Source organism: Syngnathus leptorhynchus, chromosome 21, assembly GCF_054491065.1.
Source record: "Syngnathus leptorhynchus isolate UIUO chromosome 21, UIUO_Slep, whole genome shotgun sequence".
NCBI lineage: Eukaryota > Metazoa > Chordata > Actinopteri > Syngnathiformes > Syngnathidae > Syngnathus > Syngnathus leptorhynchus.
Genome location: NC_141215.1, coordinates 2,692,203 through 2,715,333, shown reverse-complemented (window position 1 = coordinate 2,715,333; position 23,131 = coordinate 2,692,203). Strand labels below are relative to the sequence as shown.

At 39.8% G+C, this 23,131-nt stretch overlaps 2 protein-coding genes across 14 annotated transcripts in view; both read right to left on the bottom strand.

Moving 5' to 3' along the window:
• Positions 1–840: 840 nt before the first annotated feature.
• Positions 841–10,140, bottom strand: cpsf6 (cleavage and polyadenylation specific factor 6). 4 transcript variants are annotated; one of them, XM_085902654.1, is made up of 11 exons: positions 10,005–10,140; positions 8,943–9,152; positions 8,748–8,851; positions 8,320–8,474; positions 8,061–8,240; positions 7,788–7,871; positions 7,064–7,547; positions 6,764–6,879; positions 6,538–6,688; positions 6,245–6,443; positions 841–6,146 (listed from the first exon to the last, which is right to left on the bottom strand). In XM_085902654.1, the coding sequence occupies exons 1-10, from the start codon at positions 10,062–10,064 to the stop codon at positions 6,257–6,259; spliced, it is 1,731 nt and encodes a 576-aa protein (XP_085758780.1). In that variant the 5' UTR covers positions 10,065–10,140; the 3' UTR covers positions 841–6,146; positions 6,245–6,256. The 4 variants fall into 4 exon arrangements, with proteins under 4 accessions (XP_085758780.1, XP_085758779.1, XP_085758782.1 ...); XM_085902653.1 differs by having other exon boundaries at positions 841–2,346; XM_085902656.1 differs by having other exon boundaries at positions 841–2,346; positions 6,245–6,445; positions 6,555–6,688.
• An 875-nt stretch (positions 10,141–11,015) lies between these two features.
• cacna2d4a (calcium channel, voltage-dependent, alpha 2/delta subunit 4a) overlaps positions 11,016–23,131 on the bottom strand; it is a 33,739-nt gene continuing 21,623 nt past the window's right edge. For 9 of the 10 annotated variants that reach the window (XM_085901853.1, XM_085901854.1, XM_085901855.1 and 6 more), the window contains 11 exons: positions 15,356–15,417; positions 13,533–13,793; positions 13,294–13,356; positions 13,137–13,207; positions 12,984–13,059; positions 12,800–12,852; positions 12,479–12,534; positions 12,216–12,336; positions 11,776–11,896; positions 11,194–11,271; positions 11,016–11,137 (listed from right to left, as the gene is read on the bottom strand). In XM_085901853.1, coding sequence (XP_085757979.1) covers positions 11,039–11,137; positions 11,194–11,271; positions 11,776–11,896; positions 12,216–12,336; positions 12,479–12,534; positions 12,800–12,852; positions 12,984–13,059; positions 13,137–13,207; positions 13,294–13,356; positions 13,533–13,793; positions 15,356–15,417 — 1,061 coding nt within the window. In that variant the 3' untranslated portion in view covers positions 11,016–11,038. The remainder of the gene's footprint in view (positions 11,138–11,193; positions 11,272–11,775; positions 11,897–12,215; positions 12,337–12,478; positions 12,535–12,799; positions 12,853–12,983; positions 13,060–13,136; positions 13,208–13,293; positions 13,357–13,532; positions 13,794–15,355; positions 15,418–23,131) is intronic. The other variant, XM_085901856.1, reaches the window with a different exon arrangement.

The window sequence follows — 23,131 nt, the reverse complement described above, 5'->3', positions numbered from 1 at the left end:
GTATTACTATATTTACTAAAATATTTAAATTTCCAGAAGAAAGAAAAGTGTATCCGGTTTAGGGTGTATGTAGTCCGTGAGGAAACCAAAGTGAAAACGTATATAATAGTAATACTGTTTTCTGTACTTAAAAATATTTAAAAGTTCTCATCTCTTTTAAAAAAACAAATCTGAAATCTATTCTGTTTGCGTGGTCTGTGCACGCAAGGAACCAATATAGAAACAATGCTGTTTGCATTGGAACAAAAAAAATTAATAAAAATTTCAGTTTGCACACGAAATTGTTCTACTTATTAAAGTCAGTGTTAACAACTAATAGTGAGGGGAAAATCTTAAAAAACTACACACATCATAACACCAAATAGGCTCACTAAAAGAAAGCAGCAATACTCACAAATTACAAATTGTTTAAGTTTTATTGTTGGATGAACTGGGTCTTACCACAAAAGCAGCGTCACAGGTCATTCATGGAGGAGGGGGGGGGGTAAAAATATTTCCTGCATCTTATTAAATACAAGTGCAGTTATGTCATTGAATATGATTGGATCAAATAGTCTTACATTAATCCCTTACCATGATTACATAAAAAATACATTTAATATTATTGCCTTGCAAATGTTACATTCAACTGTCCACTCTACAAGTATGATTTAAAAAAAAAAAAAAAATGACATCATGACCTGTCTGCTTCTCTTCTCAATCTTCTTGTTTAACCTGCAAACACTTACCTTGTGCACTGTTGGGGAGAAGGGGGGGGGGGGGGGGGGGAGGTCAAACAAACCCTCTCACAAGTTAATACAAATACCTCGAGACAACTTGAAAAACAAATGAGGATGTGGAGAAGGTGGAACAGGACCCTGATTTAAGCAAAAGGAATTGTTTTGCTAGTGTTTACAGTTACTACACGTGATCAGCATGTGAACATGAAACACAGGCAGGACAATATAATACAGGAAGAGTATATATATCCAGTATTTGGAAATATTTGCTTACAATTAAAAGAACTACAGCAGTGGTCCCCTGATTACAATGTCTCGGGATGACATCTACGCAGAAAGTGGAAATATTTGAGGATGACGTCAAGGGTGGGATTTGAGTTACTAAAAACATGCATGTTGGAATCAATAAAAAACAAGAAAAAAATGAATTGGACAAAACCCCAACAAAAAAAGGCACATGGGAAAAAATGACAACAAAGGAGTTTTACATTTGAACAGTACAGGGAGGGCAAGTGGACAAACAGAAGGGGGGGGGGGGGGGTGAGGTGGGGGGGGGTGCTTTTTTTTTGTTTTTCACTGCTTTTTTTTTTTGTTACATTTCAAAAATTAGGAAACATGACTTATTTTTACACCCAACATTTGGATTTCAAGACTAAAATTCTGCAGTCTATGGCGTAATATATACAACACGGAATCAGAGTGGACTCAATACCAGCTTGAGTCAATGTGCATAATTTGATGCAAGTTATGAAAAAGAAAACAGAATTTGCAATGGATCTAAGTAGTGCCTCCAATTTCACACCCAAAACATTCCCAAAAAAAAAAAAAAAAAAAAAAATGATGCATTGTTTGGATTCTACTTGGAATGACCATGTGAATGCAACTTTTACATACTTGCCATTACATAAAAATGGTACATTCAATCTTACCTTGTAAATACAGGCATCCATTATCTAACCCTCTACAACAGTTTATACGATAAACACAGTACAGCGCATTTAATATAAATGAGCCACTTCCAACAGTATATACCTCAGTAAACATGTTTTATTACAACACCATCTAGTTTTAATCAAAAGCAGAAACATGTACAAACGTTCTAAAGCATGAGAAGAAATAAGAATAAACGAGGGGTAAGGAGAGAAGGGGTGGGAGGGGGCGAGTGGGGGGGGGCGGGGCCAAATGTGTCCTATATTAAAACTGCTAAATTGAGTGTTCACAGTACAGTGCTTGGAAAACAAACCAAAAGATGGACCGCTCACGTCGTCTTATTTAAAAAGGACCGATGGACCAATTAATTTGTTGCGAGATAGACACAGAGGGGGGGGAAAAAAAACAATGGGAATAAAATAAAACACCATAAACATAAGAGTGGAAAGATTTCCAATTACCATAAGTAGATGTTTGAATAGCCGAGCGGGGGAGGAGGAGGAGGAGGGGGTGGGGGGGGGGGCTCCTCCATCCACTCTGCGCACTTGATGAATAGACAGAAAGAGAGAGACGGGGCAGAGGAGCTGGAGAGGATGATGGCGGACGACGAGGAGGCGCTGTGTGTCCACTCATGCAGGTGGCGGGCTGAAGTTCATCCTCCTTTTGTCCATCCGTCCAGCCCGTTGGGGTTAGTGAGCTGAAAGGTGTCAAAATGGAGGGTGGAGTTTGGTTTCGAGGTAGCGCAACAGTCAACACTCTCTCCCTCCCCCTCACCATACCGATCCAATATTTATTCCGATACATATTTGTTATGTTTTTAAACCAGAGGTGGGCGCGTTTGTAAATTTTGCTGGTCCGTGATTTGCCAGCGACTCGGGCATCATTATTTCGAGCCGAAGCTAAACGTTATGGTCACCCCGTCATCGTTACGCTTCAGTCAGTTTTACACACACACATACACAGGTATATATACATAATAGGGCTGTCACTATTGAATATTTTTTTTAGAATCGATTAATCGAATAAAATTAAATAAATAAAGTGTATTACAAAACCATTTCTTGTGGTTCATTTGGTATTGTTTTTATATATATATATATATATATATATATATATATATATATATATATATATATATATATAAATATAAATAAAGGTAATAATCAAACAATAGCGCAGAAGAGCGATTAACGTTGCACTCACCAAACCTTCTGAAACCGATCGTAAAAGCTGAGGTTTGCAAAGGTCTTGTTTTGATTCGACACAAAAGATCATCTGTTTCTTTTCATGGGAGAATCCAAAAATCAATGAAATGATTGCTGAGAATTGACGATTAATCTTGACAGCTCTAATACATATACATACGTAGACAACTAGACACACAGATTTACTATATACACATACACACACACATATATACATGGATATGTATATACGAAAAATACAGTCATATAAATGAAATAAAAAAAATTGTACATTTAATAACCCTAACATATTTAATGGGAGAAAAATACTGACAAAAAGCATTTAAAAAATTTAACTATGAAAAGATTTACATCTACTTCATGACCAACCCATTGCCGGCGCCAGCGAAATGGTAGTCCGTCATTACTGAACATTTAGTAATGGACGAAAAACCTTAGTCAGTGCTTAGTCTCCATTTTTTTTTTTAAGATTCCTGTCATCTGTCAAGGCGTCTGTCAGTGACCTTACAGAATGCCCACCTCTGTTTTTTTATTATTATTTATTTATTTATTTATTTATTTATTTTCTTCCACACAAGAGGCCAACACCAGGGCTGAGCACAAAATCCAACTGACTAAATAACAAATCATTGAAAAAAAAAAAAATCAATCTGTCAAATTATTAAAAAAAAAATAAAAAATACCTGTAGCTCAAATGGATTGTGATGTGCTCAGCCCTGACATGGGCATAATTCCATCACGCAAACAACATAATTCAAAGCCTGTTTCAAGTCAGGAACTAATGGTCATCATAGCAAATACTGTACATTCATCTACTGGAGTTTTTGAAGAACCACTTACACAATTAATAACAGCAAAATGGTCCATTTACAAGGATGATAAGCTCCATTTTGAGAGGTATTAACTCAAATGTTTTTCAGCGTAACAGTAGGCGAACAAAATTTAGGGCCTGACCCGATTTGTCCACGCTGCCACAAATCTCGAGTTGCTTAATCCCGGCTGCAACGAGGCGAATTGTTCACGTGGTTTAGTTAAAACCTCTCTTGACAATGGCTCGTCGTCATCCTTGTGAAGGGAGACGTTAATTACGTCATTTCGGGCCTATAGACGATCATTCGGATAGAACGGCAGCGTTTTCAGCAACGACCAACACCAAGTGCTGAAATGTGACTGGTTTCAACCTGATTTGAACCTATGCAAATTCAGCAAGGATTCCTTTCAAAACTGACACACAGAGGCTCCCCCCACCCCCACCTCAATTTCAGTCACAAGCATTTGGACTTTGCTTTACGATGGCAACAAAGGTACAGCGCCACTGAATTACTTTTACACAAATCTGGGCCAAAGCGTCATTCAAACAACCACAACAACAACAAACGACCTAACCTGAGATGCGCATAGCGGTCTAACTTCTACTTCTTGTGACATCACGTTTCACAGAACTACCAAAGTATTAAAATGCCGAATCCATACAATTATCGTAGTCCCTGTGACGCAACATGCTCGGAAATTCAAGTGAATGTTTTCGAAGAAGGTGCTGGGGTCTTTTTGACCTTGCTTACCTGATGTAAAAAAAAAAAAAAAAAAATTGTGCTTTTGGTATTGCCAATCAACATTAACGTGATTCCGTCACAGGGACTACGTTGCAGAACAGCATCAAAAGTGCACATGAGGATCGATGGCGACCCTATGAACAAAGACAGCACTAAATTTGGTCATCAATAAACAATTCACAACCATCAGATTCATATTTATGATTATTTCTGGACCCTTTTCGCTGGAAGGTTGCGGAAGGAACGTTGACATGAATTCGCTACTTTCCCGACATACATGATCAAAACTACCTCGTGTCCACTGGGGATCTCGTCAACATTGTGGTTGATCAATCGAGTTTTTATTCCCGGACTGACTGTGAATAATCAAAACACTACAGTTCCTTTCTGAATTGATTTTTTTTTTTGGCAAGAGGTTCTCAGTGGACACGCAGGCAAAATCGACGGGCAGTTTTAAAGATGAATTCATGAAGCCAACGTCACATGTCTACATTCTTGTGACATTCAACTGGCTCCAGTTAGGCAATTCCAAATATATTTAAAAAAATATATTCCAAATATATTTTTAAAAAAATCTTCAACATGGGGCATGAATATACATACAAATATTGTTGGGCAGATATCTACAAAAATGGATATTTCAACATTACAAAACAAGACAATCCTTCACGAGAGCACACAAATTGAGTAGTGTGAGCCAATGCTAAAAAATGTATGACAAAAAGCAGCACGTTAAGTGTGTCGTTGTGGGTCAGTTACGGTTCACCACATTCGGTTACATTGGGAGGAGAATTCAAACAGTATCGATACAGAAGACCACCTCAGAAGGGAATAATGAGGAGCATTCCGTTGTGTTAACTTTACTCCCAGTTGACAGATTTGTGACCTTTTAAGGGCCTTGCTTCAGGGGACTTAACAAAACAAAACTGCTATCATAATAACTTTATAATTGCACATAAATAACACAGATGCAAATGAGGACAAAATAAAAAAGGACAAGCAATTGTATATTGTCATGTAAAAATAAAAACTGTAGCATGTCGCTTCTGATCACAATACAACCACACGGGCGGAAGTGTATTCAATCGAGCGTTACCAAACACAATCGTGAGGAACTTTAGTGAATAACTTTTATTTGGTCCACTGGCATTACCTGCTGCTCAAATCTATACTTTCAGTTAGTCGATTAATCGGATAGAAAAATGTTTCAATTTCCATCTATTAAAAAAACAGGACATTTCAAATTGATAATGCAGAGAACCAAAATCAATTATGATTGGTTAAGCCTGCCGTAACAAAATCAGGCAAAAAAAATGCCAAACACTGTTTTCCAAAGTAAAAGCAAATATTACATTTTGATTCAACACAAACATAATCGATCTACCTTCATGGAACATGACAGTGATCAGAGAATATTTACAATTGACAGCCTCAAATTCTGTAGATTTTGAATATTCTAAATTTAAAAAAAGATTCATTGTTGCACTTCTACTTTCAGCTATTATAACACTCAATATGATCTAAATGATTGCGGTGATAAAGGAGCCTGAAATGCCCGTGGACCAAAAACAACAACAAAAAAGAAAAACAATTGCATAGATGCAAAAAATATTTCTTTTTAAAAAGCAGTTCGATCACATTTGATCACATCATGACACTTGTGTGTGTGACAATTCAAAGTGGCTCTATTTGAAAAGGACACTTACCTTGCACTTACCTTCTCAAGTCAAAGCTTCTTTCTTCATTGTCCCAAAGTTAAAAATGCATTTAATGAAGTAATTACACCCCCTCCCCTTTTTTTTCTTCTTCTCCAAACAGAGATAGAGGTTGCACCCACCTCACTTGTCCATCAGCGGTGTCGATATTCCCGCTCCCTCTCCCTCTCACGATCCCGGTCGCGGTCCCTCTCGCGATGGCGGTCCCGCTCGCGGCTGCGTTCGCGGTAGTAGTCCTCGTGGCGCTCGCGACTGCGAGACTTGTGGCGTCTGCTTTTTTCCCTCGAGCGGCTGTGGTCTCGCTCTCTGGAACGCTCACGCCTGCAGGGGAGGAAAAAAATAAATACAAAAATGAAACTAACTTCAGGAAGAAATAACACTCCGGTAAAAACATCACACGAAATGTAATCTGGACCTGGTGGAGCCGTAACTTTTGGACTCGATTCCGTGGAGGCAGTCCTGGAGAGAGCTTATGAGGACCTTGCAGCGGTCGTCGGCCGACACTTTGGACTGCTTAATCAGACTGATGGCAGTGACCAACGTCTCGATGGCGCTGCCGTAGTCCGCTAAAGACGAGAGGCGGCCACGTTAGTCTGACGGTCAAAGCGAGTCGGCTTCCTGTGTGGAATCGTGCTTGGTACCTGCACTGGCGTCAGACACCGCTCTGGAAATGGCGCTGGAGGAGATAGCCCGGTTTCTGTTCATGATCTCTTCAAACTCAGCCTCACTCAGAGGGGTCCGAGATGACTCCATTTCCCTGGGGGCACACAGACGCAAAAGGTTTAACAACATAAAACAGAATGACGGATTTTGACAACCACGAGCAGGAAATTAATCTAGTAAAGTATCGGGTACTCGTGGAGGCTGCTGATATTAGTCACTGACACTTGAGGCAAAAAGAACTATCTGCCGACCCAAAGCAAGTGCATCTTTTTACTCACCGGCCTCCAGGACCGTAGTCTCCTCTCTCATATGGTGGTGGACGTCCATATGGATCATTTGGTCCAGGGGGGCCTCTGCTGTCATTGGGGGGCATGTTGTTGCCACCGGGTGGGGGGAAGAAAGCAGGATTGACATGGGGAGCGGGTGGCGGACCGCCAGGCGGCGGGCCTCCCAAGTGAGGAGGTGGAGCCAGAGCCAAGGGGGGTCCAATTGGGCCGGGGGGACGCGGCGGGAAGGGTCCCGGGGGCGGGGGGCCTTGCTGGGGTGGCGGCGGTCCAGGAGGTGGACCGTAACCAGGGGGTGGGGGGCCTGGAGGTAGGGGTCCTAAAGGTGGCTGGCCAAACTGACCTGGGAAGAGAACGGGGGGAGGTGGCCTGTCCCCGCGATTGGGAGGACCAAGAGGAAGGGGTAGGCCCTGACCCGGAGGTGGTCCTGGTGGGCCTGGGGGACCGGGAGGAGGACGTGGGGGCCCTGGCAGCCCACCTAAAAACAATACAGGGCATAGAGCAAAATAAACATGTTATGATAACACGCACAGCCTTTCATTAATTCTGCTCGCTATAGATTTTTTTTTTTTAAAATGTTAAAAAAAAAATAATAATAATGGCCGTTTGAAAGACAGATTGTAACGAGAAAAACATTCAGGCTTTGACGCACGGCTCGACTTTGAGGTGAGGCAAAATGAATAAAATCAGGTCAAATCAAAGCGAGGCGGCGTTTCACCTCTGTCACGCCAACTCCCGGGATTGAAAGCAATATCCAGGTGGCCATCTTGGTGCCTAATCAGATCAGGTCTCAGTGCGGCACCTAACGCGGAGGAGGAAATAAATCAATCACTCAACTTTCAGCCGAGCATAATGAAGTGCTGGCCACTTGGGGGCAGAAGAGAAGCGAGTTCCCTCCTACTGGAAGCATGCGGGTAAGCAGATATGATTGGAGAAGAGTTCCAAGAGCAGCGAAGGGGTGAAAAACAAAGCACTCATATGACTAACTAACCAGGGAAGTGCGGCGGCGGCCCACCGGGTCCGACAGAGCCCGGAAAGCGGTCTATCGCAGGGCCGCCGGGGGGTCCAGGAAACCTGCCTCGACTTCCTCGACTGCCCATGGGAAAGCCGGCGCGGCCTCCACCGGGAGGACCAGCTTTCCCTTCACCTGACATCTGGCCTGACTGGTTACCTGTGCGAGGCAAAATTAGAATATATTTTTTAAAGTGAGATTCCCGTTCTGTGTATGATGGCTAATGAATTGGACTTACTGTGCTTACTTTTACGGGACTGCATCTCAAACTGGCTGAGAGATTGCTTGTTGCACGGCGCCACAATGGGATTCTGACCGTGCAACTCTCTTTTGGACAAAAGCTCCGTTAGCTTCCTGGATGAGCCCTCTGAGCCCACACATACAAGAGCAAACCTGGCAGGACAAACAAAAGGCACATTCCATACATTGTAGCAAAGTCAGGACACCGGAGGTTAGTGAAGGAAAAAAAGCTTCAAATTTGCTTCATGAACCAGTTGTATTTTTTACTCCTCTGGGTGGCACTGTTGGACTAAATAAAGAGGTTTAATAAATATTAAAAACTGTGCTTTCACCCACTGTACAGGAATTTAAAAAAAACAACTGGTTCATGAAGCAAGCCTCATTTTCCCATCCATACCAGCTATTGACAATTGACAGAAGACTTACCCTTTGGATTGCCCATTGGATCTGTTTTCAAAGAACTTGATTTCCAACACATCTGTGATCCCTATTGATCGGATTGCTTCTGTGAGGTCCTCATCTGTTGTCCACTGTAAAAAAAACAAATACAAAACAATGGACCCTCAGTCATGATTTAAACTAAGGCTGAAAATATCAAAACATTTATTTATCCCTACTCACCCATGTGAGGTTCCCGATGTACAGTGCGATCCTTTTCCCCGAATAGGTGTACACCACATTGGGCGGGGCGGATTTGCCTCCATCGGAGCCCCCCTGCGTAGGCAGCGCGTCCAAGTAGTCGCGGTCCTCTGGCGCGTCGCCATTATTGGCCGACGGGGAGATCACATCGTCGTACAGGTCGATCTGTTCATGAACAGGGTAGTCTGCTTCCTGAAAGACAAAGATGGTTTGGTAAAACTTGATTATTTATTTAGTCTCACAGTGCTTGTGAGTTTTCACAATCCCCAAAACAGTCAACTAATTTATTTTTTATCTATATGAGTGCAGGTTGTAAGCCATTATGCATAGCAAATAGTATTTCAGGCTTCATGACTGCATTTTCTGAAAATTGTATTGACAATTTTATGCACATACAAATAACTAGTATGAGATACAAAACAATAACCCTAACAACTAATATTACCAATATGAGTATGCTAACAAAAAAGTATTTGCATATATGCATAATGTCTCCAATCTAACAAGATTCAAAAGCAACCTGACTTTTAGAAATAATCCAAATGCCATAAACAACTTATATATATAATGATTACAGGGTTTGGAACTTTCAAATAACGTCAAACTTCATAATTTTGGCTGAATTTGGTGATTGTTATTGTGAAATAACATTATGCTAGGCAGCTAATAAACGCGATTGTGTTTGGCTTTGTTAGCCAACCATTGGCGGCCATGCTGAGGCCGCAACTATAAAATCAATGAAACGACGACGGCTGGTTTTGTTGAAAATGTAACCAGGAAGAGAAAGTAACCGCGCATTGAGAATTAATCGATACACTAGGCAGAATTAAATGAATTAACGTTTTCCCAGCCATTAACGAAGCGCGTAACCGCGGACTTGTAGTTTAGCACTGCAATTGACGGCCCTCGAGCGAGGGAAAAAAAAAATCAAGGTTGAGTAGCAAAGCAAGACTTTCCTCGGTCACAAAAGGCAACGCAGACGCTAAATAAATGCTCGTGAACATTGTTCGGTGATGCAGTAGGGGGAAGATTGCGATGAAATACCTGGCTGAACTCCTCCTCTACGTCGGCGTAGATATCGATGTGATCCACACCGTCCGCCATTTTCCTCTGGCGCCTTGCTTGGCTTGCTCAACAGAGAAGGCAGCAACAATGAGGGCGAACAACAGCGCCTTTTGTGGCCATTATAGGAATTGCAATAAACAATTACTAATTCACTGTTTTTATTATTTTACAGCAGAGGCAAACTATAAACACAATGCAAAAGCAGTACAAAAACATAATAGTAATGTGGCTTTCTTCAGAAACGTGCAATGAGGGTTAAAGACGGAACAATTTGATAAATTCATGTTTTCTGGACGACCGTTGCAAATACACAAAAACACACACGTAATGAACAAATCTAATAGGTGGTCAGTCCGGCAATTTTTCATAAACACATGCTTTTAGAAAAGTAGCGTACAAAAATATGATGACAGATTTACACCAATATACAGGAGGCAGCAATGTATAGAAATAAATATGTTGTTTTTGACTTGTTCTAACCAGGACTCAACCTTAATTGATACATTTTGAAATAGTTAAAGGGTATTAATTTAATGTATGAACTTGACCAGACAGATATAATAAGTTATACTTTTGTGTTTTGAAGCCCTTCCTATGCTACATGATGTGATTTGCATGACCATACGCAAATCGGCGTGAATCTAAATCAGAAATTCATTACTTCTCTACAGGCTCCATTACATTCACTCATGTGATTCATAATTCATCCGTGTGAGTCACGGCAACCACCTGCTTCTGTTTAGTCCCCCCCTTTCATTTGGAGATACAAGGTGGTGGAAAAGAGAACAAAACTAATGGGGTGGTATCCATGGCAACACCTGCTAATTTTCAGCACTTTTGACCAAGGATCAGCAAAAATAGTCTTTGTTGTGCTTTTTATATATATATATATATATATATATATATATATATATATATATATATATATATATATATATATATATATATATATATATATATATATATATATATTAAAAAAAAAAAAAAGAAATCCACTTGTGGCAAAATTGGGGTCACCATTGGTAGAGGAATGAGGCGATGGATGGACAAAGGAGAAAGAGCAAGGCAGAGAGGGATGCGGCGGACGCTCCTCCACAGTCGTTCGCATTCTCCTGGAAAGGAAATTGTCTTACTATGACCTTAAACATACACAAGATATGTCTTTTACCTGAGGGTGGTAAGCATGGCACGACTCAGGACGTCTGCGGATCTTCTGGGAACGCATCCGGTCGCACTTAACTGAGGAGTTATGTTTAGTGGATGTCAAGGATACATACTAATCCATGAAAACTTGCAATAAGGGCCAAAAATATTTGTCATGTATTTTTTTGATCAAGAAAATAGCTCTCTATAGTATACTACTTTGTAAAATTTTAATAAAATGTGAAGAATTAAAGCATTATGATTAATTCATTGCTGCTCCATGTGGTGTACACACCTTGGCCACTAGGGGCAGTATAATACAGCAATGCCGACACAAACAAAGAAGAGTTCCACAACTAATTAAAGTGACTGAAAACTAATAATATTACTTGCTTTTTTATCGGAGGTTTAAAAAAAAATGTCTGTAGATGCTATTTGTTAGCCAGTTTAATTATCAATTAGCATTAAGCTAGCAGACTTCAAGCTAAATTGTACTAAGTATCTTTGATTCACGTTTATTTGACAGTAAAATTCAATTTAGAGAGTAAATTTCAACCTCCTGTCTCATTCTACTACCAAGCAAACACATTTCAGTTGTTTATTTGAGGATATATTTGACTTCTTTGGGCTCCATAGTAATGGGCGAGTAATGTCTGGAGCAGTCGCAGTCGGCCTGGACAACTAACATCAGCAGGTTGCTCTGCGGGATCTGTTGCACCACAAACATCCTGTAGCACACATGTTTGTTTACACAATATGAATATCCAGCAGCAAACAGGAATGTTATTGTCATGCCACAGCTGTCCTCAAGAGGGCGCTCACCACACTCCATTCCTCACCTCTTCAACTTCTCCCCTTGTTTTGACACCCCTGTTCTACTTACCCTTTTTTTTTTTTTTTGAAATACTTTCTTCACCACTCACCATGTGATTTGGATAATCTAATGCACCCATATTTAATCCTGTTTCTGCCCACTTATTTTCATTCTTGCGGTTATATAAATACAGGCAGAAGCATGGAGAATGGATTATGCTTATGTGTGCTTACTTCTGGCAACGTCCGCACTTGATGATACTGTTGGTCTCTTTGACCGACGGCTCGTAGACAAAACTGGGGTACTCGGTGTCGCACGGCTGCAGGAGGTCCCCCTTTTTCTTGTGAGCAGACGCTGCAGGAGAATTAGGAAAAGTTGCTTCATCCTAAGGGAGTGTTTTGATTTTACAGCCTCGGTCAGGCTGAGTGTTGTATCATGAAAGATCCATTTTGGTGTTTTATAAAAAAAAAAAATCTCTGCCCTTGTGTGAATTTACCATCTGCAAAGTGCTCCGTGTGCCAGAATCCACAAACGTTAAACTCAAGGAGAAACCTTGTGAAGGGGAGAAAAAAGGCAAGTGGGGGGGGGGGGAGAATCAATTAGCAACTCCATCATTACAGTCTCTCTGGCAGATTGCTTTCAATTTTCTTCAAACTGGGCCCTGACCCAAAGTTCTGTCAGCGGGAAAGCACTTTATTGGCCACAGTGCTTTATATCCATGATAATATGCAGTGATGAATTGACTACAAATAAAAGACAATCCGTTGATCGACTTGGGAATACGTTTGCGTTGCCAATAGCTAGTAGCAACACTTACAGTAAGAAGTTGGAAAGGAACCACTTGAGAGCGGATGCCAAAGCGTAGAATGACTAGAAAGGGGGGGAAAAAAAAAAAAGATAAATTTCATCACTGCCAGCTCCGTTAAAAGAATCTTCGACGTCTTTAGGCGTCAATGGTAGTGAATGTGTTTAATGATGTAAATTTATGATGAAATACACACATTAAGAAGTGGCCGGGCCCTGCTGACGGAGTGCGTGTTCATTTTACACATCGCCTGGTAGTCGAATAAAGACAGCCTGAGAAAATAAAAAAGTGGATATCATGTAATAAAAATTCAGAGTTTGGTTGGCCACCATCTTGGAATTGACCTTACCTCTTGAACATGCCCATCCGGATCAACGTGGACATAACCGCGCCGTCCACCTCGCCGAAGAATCTCCCGGCCTGTCGTCAAAGACACAAAAGGCGATATTACGGTTTTCCAAAACTCCCACCTCGGCGTAATATTGCTTTTGCGCGCGTGAACTGACGTCAGCGCGTTGTTTAGAAATGAGGACAAAGCCATTATTGTCAATCACGTAGCACTCCATATCCTGCCGCGGGAGACAGAAACGAGATAGAAAAGGCAATTGCGATCGGCGTAATGAGCTCAAATTATACACAACAGAGAAACAAGCTCGTTCGACATCCCACTGTCATGCCACGGGAGCTTGAGATCTTTCTCAGACGATGGAGGAGGTAAGTGGGGGGGGGAGGGGGGTACACTCACAAAGCTGTCGCAACGAAGAGGACAAATTCCTTCCACGTCGGAGCACTGCGGGGCAAATGAACGACAGAAAAATGTTTCATAACAGTCAAAGGTGAGGCACAAAACACAAGTCTTCACTCCGGGGCCTCTTTTTTGTACGTGTGTAATCCGTTTGAAGTGTGTAAGAAGGATTTGACAGCGCTCAGCGGGTCCAGAAGATGTTAAAATTAGGTTCGCCGGTACAAGCGGAGTGATAAAATCACTTACATCAGTGTCGTTTGGCTGCAAAGACATAAACAGAGAAGAGAAATAAACACCACTTGATTAATAATGACAATAGAAGCGAGGCAGATGTTATGAAATACAACAGAGAATTATTTTGGGGTTGTTTTGTGTCTTATACAACCCAAAAAGTTGTGTGTGTCCTTTTTTTGATTCTAAATTGGGTTATTTTTCACCCACCTGTTTTGACTAATAGGAAATAAAGAAAACAAAGAATGTAAAATAGAAGAAGTACTGGCCACAACATTAGGTACACCTGCAACCAATCCAATATGAAAACAATTCAAATTAATTAATTAGAAGAAAAAAAATTCAATTACCGTATTTTCCGGACTATAAGGCGCACCTAAAAACCTAAAATTTTCTCTAAAGCCGACAGTGCGCCTTATATATGGACCAAATTCCTAAATTTAAACTGGCCCAAAGCATTGTGTGATAAAATTAAACATAAGTGGCCCACTGAAGACTATGAATCATGAATCAAAAAGACTATGGATCATTATTTTGTGATTATAAAGTAATTTATTGTGTCTGAAGTGGAAATAAAAAAGATAAAATGGAGAATGAATTTATTATGATTATAAATCTGAAGATAAATTAACTGTGCACCTTATAGTCTTATATAAGAACCAAGTTTTAAAATGGGCCATTCATTGAAGGTGCCCCTTATAGTCCGGTGCGCCTTATAGTCCGGAAAATACGGTAATTAAAAAGATTACATGAGCAAATTAGTAAATAAATCTGTCCTGCATTGTGCTGGTGTACCTAATGGAGCGTCTACTGGAAGTCTGCCTCCTCTATTCTACCTCCTACTGTATTTTTATTCGAAGGTGCTTAAAAGTCGACGACAGAGAAGAAGCAAGAAAGAAACTGTGTGTGCTGTGAGTGACAAAAAAAAAAAAAAAAATCATGTGTGACAACCACATTATGTAAGACAGAGGGGACATTTACTTCTTTGGAATCTGGAGTTTATTTGCGAATATGCCGCGAGACATAACGGTAAATTATTCATACGCGAGGCAGAATTGCTTCTGAGAAATCACACTAACAAGCTCCTCGATGATGAATTTGGACACTTTAGCGATGATGGCTCTCCATATGTCGCTCATCCACGCGGGACATAACTACTTATAGACGGCATCTACTAAAGTCCTTACAAGGATCAAGGGAGTGTCACAAGTACACACACTTGGCTGGTTGCTTTTGTCTTCCATTATTTAACGGCCAGCTACTGGCTTTTTTTTTTTTTAATCGCTATCTTTGTCACTATGGGGGAGTCGAGGTGGTGGAGCTGTCCAACACCTGCCAGATATATAAAAAAAAAAAAATGCTGCCTTAGAGATGCGGAAGCAACAAGCAACCTAAACACTCTTTTATTTCTGGTTGGGTGGTGAAACAAGTGCTAATTTAGTGTTTAGGATCGACATTTAATTTCCCATTAACAAAGATCTTAAGAGAGACTTTTGGTCACATGCTGTGAATAAGACAGCAGCCATGTTTAGAGACTCATTATTATTCCAGGCATGGCATGATGTTACATTTTTGTTATTGTTGATATAAACCTGTGATGCGATGGCCCAAAATCTGGATTCCATCACCTCCAGAGTCATCTGGACACCACTGGCTGTAAAACAGAAAAAGAAGAATATCATGCTCAAGCTAGATTTTATTCCATCAAATTATCTTTCTCCATTGAAATGGATGGAAAACCCAATAATCCGTTCCAGTAACATTTTGTAATAAGAAAAATAGCACGGTAGTTTCTTATGACGGTCATAATAGAATTAAACATCTTGATTTCATAATTGAAATGATTGAGCCTTCTTGTGAGCTGAAGTTTTCGGCCTCCGGGAGGCAGTATAATCAGGGTATATATAGATTTAATGATGAAACACAGAAGAAGACTGTTAAAAGTTGCACCAATAGTAGTCGTTTTTTTTGCAGAAGATAAAGAATATATACCAGTGATTATGTTCAGTTTTTGTTTCTCCACTTTATATTAAAATCACATTTTTTGTTGAAAGGCTTAGTACTACTGCAAAACAGATGCTAGTTTTGTTAGCCCACCTATGAGGATTTGCATTGTATGTTAGCATTCACTACGTGGTAATTTGGTGTTTGGTTGAATCCACAACATTTATTTTTTTACAGTTAGTTTTTTTACAGTGAACAGTTCAGTTTTTTTACAGTTAATATACATATATGTATATATATTTTTTTACTTTTTTGTTTGTTTTACAGTTAACTTTGACTGGGAGTAGCAGTTAACAGCTTGAAACCTCTTGATTGCATTGTCATAATAATTGGCCTTTTAACAACAGTAGCACTGTGCTGCTATTCTTAGATGCCGCGACCTACAACACTTCATCAAAAGCCAGTGTGTGTTTTGGGACACGTGTGAATGCGAGGTGGAGGATTCACGACTTAGGTGTGCTTTTTTTTAATCTCAAACGGCGTACCGGTGAATAAAAAAAACAACTAATAAATACTCTGAGCAACATATGCACACATTCTGTATACACCCACGCACACACGGCAGTGCGAGGGAGGATGACACTTCATATTAGCATCATAGACTCAGCACTTTTCTACCCTCTTCTTCATCCCAGCATGCTTTGCTCAAGTACTCTGGGGGAAGCCTCGGCTATTCTCATACAATGACCAAAAAAAAAAAAAAAGAAATCACTCGTTTAAGTGTGTTTTACTCATCACTATGGAAGCCATTAGGGGTATTGCTAATAGTTCACATTATATAATAACTAATGTGGTATCGGTGATGTCATATCGGGGCTTTTTTTTTTTTTTTTTATGCTTACCGACGTGCAGTATCAGCACATATACCAATAAGGGAGTTTTTTTTTCAGATTCCTCTTTGTATTGTAAGCCAGAAAACGTAATATAGGAGAAAAAAAATGAAGCAATCGTAATCTTTTGCGATTAACAAAACGATGCAACACCGCGCAGTGTAAATAAGGACGTGTGGCAGCGGGCGGGGTGATTTGTAATCAGCGCAAGCTGTCAATCAAGGCCCGGCGTACTTGCAAGAGGAAATGAACTAAATAAGGAATGATGGAGTTAATTGCTCATTACTGTGATTAAATGCAGGAAGGGGAAAGTAGATTTTTTTCATTTATTTCAGGAATATTGAGACTTTTCTTCTTCTAATTTTCCTTACTTGTCTGTCCCTGTTGAACATTGTGTCCTCAACTCATTCACTGTCATTGACGGCTTTAGACGTCAAAGATCCGTTTTAACTGTCCTGCCAGTGAATGAGTTCACACCACTAAATGGCGAGGTGTCAGGTGGCCATGTAAAACAACAGCCAGGCCATGTGTAAGAGGATCCATTCTATCCGCACTATTTATCTAATCTGCGAAAAAAGCCAGTTTCGTGCCTTCGCACACTTTCCCCCCCATTAAGCGTGTCAATGTGTGAGTGTGTGTTATTGTGTAAAGCGCGGATGGTCAGCGTGTGCTAAAATGACGATGAGCGCTGGCCGTGTTGATGGTTCCCCGGAGTGGAGGCTAAAAACGGAAAGACACACGTTGGGGCTTCTATTTCAGAGAGGGCCTTCTTCAGACACATAAAACATAATGGATTGTTTTCCTACTGCCTTAAAATAGTTTGGTTTGTTTGTTTATTTATTTATTTCAAACATTTGAAAAGAAATACAAATTAAAAATACAGAAAATGATCACTCCATAGTACAATAGAACAAAAATATTGCATTATAATTTTTCCTTTATAATAAATTCATAGTTCTATCCTAGTTCAAACTGAACACCTACAAAAATAATTGGCAATTGACAGTTTGTTACTTATTTTAGGCAATGTTATGTCTTAGTAGCTCCAATATTGTTTTTATATTAAATATTAAACTGTTGGGTGAAAAAAAAAAAAAAATCAAAAGTTATTTGCACTGTGTATAAATAACATTTGTTTATACCCATTGCTGCGTTAGCTATTTAGCTATAGCTGTTAGCAAAATTAACACAAGATATATATAGCGATGAATTTGGGTTATTTTTGACCAATTTTACAGATAACCTTGATTTTGCCAACAGGCTACATGGACATCGTGCTTATCCTTCCAAGCAGTGTGAAAACAATGTCAACAAGATGTGCGAGGCATAGCTAATGAAAGTCACACAGAGAGGTCTGTGACGGTGTAATCAAAGGAGAAGATTAATTGATATAACTGGGACGGATGACACAGGCGGCGGACAGGAAGTGAAGAACGCCAAAGCACGAAAGCAGATTAATTGATTTTTAATAACGTTATGAGCTGGAAAGGCCTTTTCATTTCAAGCCGAGCGTGGCTATTCATAATGGAGCTAGCGGCGGGTGCGTGTTTCTTTCACATGTACGCGCCCTTGTGTGTGCAAGAGATGCGACTTGAGGTGGGAAGTGTGTGTGAACATGCTCTCACTTAATTTATATTTCACACCAGACAATCTTGGTTGATGTTGTACTCGATAACACACTTTTGCTTCACAGACTTCGGTTAAAAGGAGGAAAGTAAAATTAGCACAGGATATATGACAATTCAGGCTCTTATCTTTTTAGTCTTTTGGGGAGAGAAAGTAAAAAAAAAAAAAACTGAAATGACGTAGTTGCGTTAGTGTGCACACCCTTTCAAGTGCTGGAAAAATTTATCGATTAATTAAGGAGTAATCGATCACCAATTTAATCGAAAACTATTTTAAGAATCAAGTAATCTTTTAGAGACATTTTTAACTTAGAATTGCCCAAATTTTCTAATATCGACCTCTCAACAGCAATTATTATTTTTTGTAGTCATTCATGGAAACAGACTGAGGATCTTTTGTGTTTATTCCAGCGATAGTTGAATCATTTTCAAAAAGGCTGGTGAGTTTTTAATTTAATTCTATCAAATTATTCTATTAATCGAATAATCGATTATCAAAATATTGGTGAATATGTAAAAATACTTTTGTAATACATTTTCATGTCAAATTAAATTTGATCAAATTATTCAATTACTTGACATAATCGGTAGAATAATCGATTATAAAAATATTCAGTAGTGACAGCCTTGCTAAGAATGTGCCTATGTTTGGAATGATTTTATGTGTATAAAATATATCGTCTAAGAAGCTGACAAGTCAAGATTCCTCATCAACGAAAACCTGCAACCAAAACGTGTTCCCAAAAATAGTCGCGTTGTTCAAGCACAGCCTTGACTGACTTGTTCAATAAACCGATGTTGCCAGGCAACCCACACCGACCACTGGAAGCAGTTGTGGCAAACCAATACTCCGACTTTCAAATCCGTCTGGGGATGATGCATTGTTTTTATTCCATGCTGCCGTTGCTCTCTCAATGACCCCTTCTCCAACTCCATTTTGTCACGAGCATCCGGCTCAAGGCCACCCGCCGTCACGCTAAAGGAAATCCCTCCCTGCCTTATGATGAACACGCAGTTTTTTTTTTTTTGCAGTAGATCAACTGTGACCAAATTAATGAAAGTCTCCGAGTGGTAGAGTGAAAGAGGGATTTTGTGCATTTGAAATACATGATAATCCTAACTCCACCGCTTAATTCATCCGGCAGTGACAGCTCGTGTGGCTGAGGGAGAATCTTAAACCAGAATTCTTTTTTTTTTCCATCATCATCAGGGTCACAATATGTTCAACGCCACCCTCCCAAAAAAAAAGTGCAGTAAGCATCGTAGATCATCACGCTAGCTGACAGACTAAGCCGTATAAAATAAGGGTTAAAAAAATTGGAATTGCAGCACGAACACTTAGTCAGGGAACCATTTCTTATTTCACTGCACTATAAAAAAAGAGTAATTGGATTTTGGATTTGGAAAATAACTATTAATGACATTTATGGCAAAGCCGGCAAATTTGCTGAGTTGTTTTTCCTTATATTTTTAAGTTTAGGAGATAATTCAAGGGACAACAGTTCTGAACACAAAACTATTTCGTCAATTTTTTTCATATTTAATGAAATTTTGTGTGCACCAAACCTTTTTTTTATACATGACCCGGAAATATGAACTCTAGATTGTATTTTAATGTATTTTTATTGTGTTATCCCTTAGTAGAACTGCAATGCATTATACTGAGAGATGCTTTGATTTAATTTTTTTCCCAGCAGGATTGAGAAAAACATGTTCCGCGCCATGAATTAAGAATCCATTGATTCAAAGCGAAACCTGCGACATCCATATTGAGCCAAGGCCCATAAAAGTGATTTATCAACGTGAGGCCGACTTCACAGACGATCGGGGAGAAAAAAAGCAGATGGAAGGAAGTGCGGATCTGCCTTTCAAAGTCTTTTCCAAAAGTCATCGTCCCAATACTTTTGTCCATATGCATGACTATAATGTCTCATCCAGGCTATGCAAATCTCCCTTTGGCACCTTCTGTGTATGCCTCCTCCTTGCCAGACAAATAAAAGCAGCCAGGAAATGTGAACGCGTCCCAAGAATTAATCAAGCTCACCTCGTGTTATCATCCGGTGTTAGAAATCTTTCCCCTGTCGTCTTAATCAGGCAACAGAATATCGGACAAAACGCCCGGAGGCGGTAGGTTGAATTTGCCAGATGCCGATATTTATGGAATTCATCTAACGTTTATCATCTTCGCCTGCCGTTATTTTCGTTTATGTGCTGTGTTTTATCCCTCAGGCAACCCGTCTTTTTCGGACTATAAGGCTCATTTAAGATCTTGACATTTCTCCAAAATCAAGAGCACACTTCATATTTAAGTGTCCAATTAAATTATTGAATTGAATTTGATTCCAAATGTATTGATTTAATTGCTGTACCTACAATGTGCCGTAATGCAATTTATAATCTTGTGTGCCTTATCACCGTGTGCTCCCTTATAACCCGATGCACCTTATATATGGAAATTTCCAAAAATCGAGACTCATCATATATTTCGGTCCACCTTAAAATTTGAAAAATACGGTAATCCAAGCGTGCCTCCGACAAAACATAATTGGGTCATTTCCTAAAGGTCTGGGGGCATTAATTGATTCCTGAATCGATAGCTTTTAATGTTTATCTACTTCCCAAAATGATGGAACGGTAGCTTGTCTAGAGTTTTCCCCCAATAGAAGCTTTGCGGCAAATTACAAGTGATATGCTTTACGAAATAAAGACTTTGGCATTGACCTCTTCGATTTGATAAGGTCAGTGAGACAGCGGCCTATAAATAGCGACTCGTGACACCTGCGGGTGATTGGACGCCACAGTCACGTCGGCGTGACAAAGTAAAGCGAGATCTCAATAGTCCTCGGCCCAGATGCCGAGCGGATAATAGCGAGCGGGCGAAAATCCGATGCAATTTTGAAAGGATGGATGTTGGGCGGAGGGGGCGGCGTGTTGGCAAAGTAGCTTAGCGGAGGGCACACAATGAAATACAACACATCCTATTTCGCCGCGGTTAAAATAGACGGAGGTTTTCCAAGAATACACGCATAACCGATGACATTGATGCCAACGCCCACACTTCATGTTCCGTTTGTTTGTTTATGTGTGCGCTGGCCCGATGACCAATGTGGTGTTTTCATGAGGCGTTGGCGCTGGAAACTGCTAGGGCGGATGGTTGGAAATAGAAACTAGGATAAAATTATGTAATCTTAATGTATGACTGTGAAATTGGCTCCTGAGAAAATATTGTGACTTCTAAATTTATAATTATTAATAATAATAATTCTTTATCTATGGGGAAAATATTATTTCAGGTTGTTTTTCTTCAGCTCTAACTCAGGTTTTCAACATGATTGAGGGAATTTTGACCACGGGAGGGGCAAGAAAAACTCAATAGAATATGTACATTTTATTATTTAATAGGGTGTGCAGACTTGTGCAACCATATCATCTCAGTTGTTGTTGTTTTTTTAAAAAATGTTTCCAACTGGTTAGTTCAAACAGTTTCATCCTCACTTATAATAGGGTGTGTACACTTATGCAACCACATTATCTCAGTTGTTGTTTTTTTTGTTGAAAATATTAGTTTTACATGAAGTCATTTGTCTCTCAATTTTTTTTCTAATTTCCCCAAATTTGGTATTTGAACAGAGTTGTGCAGACTCTTTACCGGTTTGTCCCAGTTATAAGAGGGTGTGCACACTTCTGCAAACACATTATTTCCACTATCATTTCTCCCCCCCCCCAAAAAGTCACATTGAAACGACAATATTAGTTGATTTTCTTTTTGTATCAAACAGAAACTGGCAACTTAATGTGCGTCACAAGTGTTGCCGTCACACAGCGAGTCAAGTGATATGAAATTATTGACTTTTCCCCGCTCCAAGGCGACGCACCATTACTCCAGCCCTTTAAAGATTGTCACGCCGCCCGTTCCGGGAAGGCCGTGTGTTACGGTAGCGCTTTAATAACGCTCGCCGCCTTGAAGCTGCCAGCCGGTGATGAACTGCTCAAGGTCGCACCGGCTACGGTAGCACGCTCACGCCTTTGCTGGCCGTGTCATCCGATGGGAGACAAAACAAACTAGCGGCGCCGCTAAGGACGTATCTTCTTTACCTTTGCTGGGATTTAAGCACCACGGAGAGTGCCAAATGATTCTCATGCTCATTAGAGGAATAATAAATGTGCCTCGCGTAAATCGGGAAAGAAGCAGCCGAGCGATTATGTGCTGCGGGAGATACCGTGTTTCCCTTTACAGCCATGACTTTCTACAGTGAAGCAGGAAATTGCCATATTGGCAATCAAAAAATTAAGGGAATGGGTATAATATAATGAGATAACACAAATTTCCTCAAATAGTAACCATTAAACTCTCTGAGTGCCAAAGACGTGAGATGACGTCAGTGGGAAATCCACCGAGGAGTACCATCGACTTCAATCACCGTCAACTATGTTAGATAGGGTTTAGGGTTTAGATAGATAGATAGATAGATAGATAGATAGATAGATAGATAGATAGATAGATAGATAGATAGATAGATAGATAGATAGATAGATAGATAGATAGATAGATAGATAGATAGATAGATAGATAGATAGATAGATAGATAGATAGATAGATAGATAGATAGATAGATAGATAGATAGATAGATAGATAGATAGATAGATAGATAGATAGATAGATAGATAGATAGATAGATAGATAGATAGATAGATAGATAGATAGATAGATAGATAGATAGATAGATAGATAGATAGATAGATAGATAGATAGATAGATAGATAGATAGATAGATAGATAGATAGATAGATAGATAGATAGATAGATAGATAGATCTTGTTTAGATGAAAATTTGCAACTAGGGATTGATGGAAGTGTTTCAATCTACTCCAAAGAAATAAAAGATGACAGAAATGATTTAAATTTCC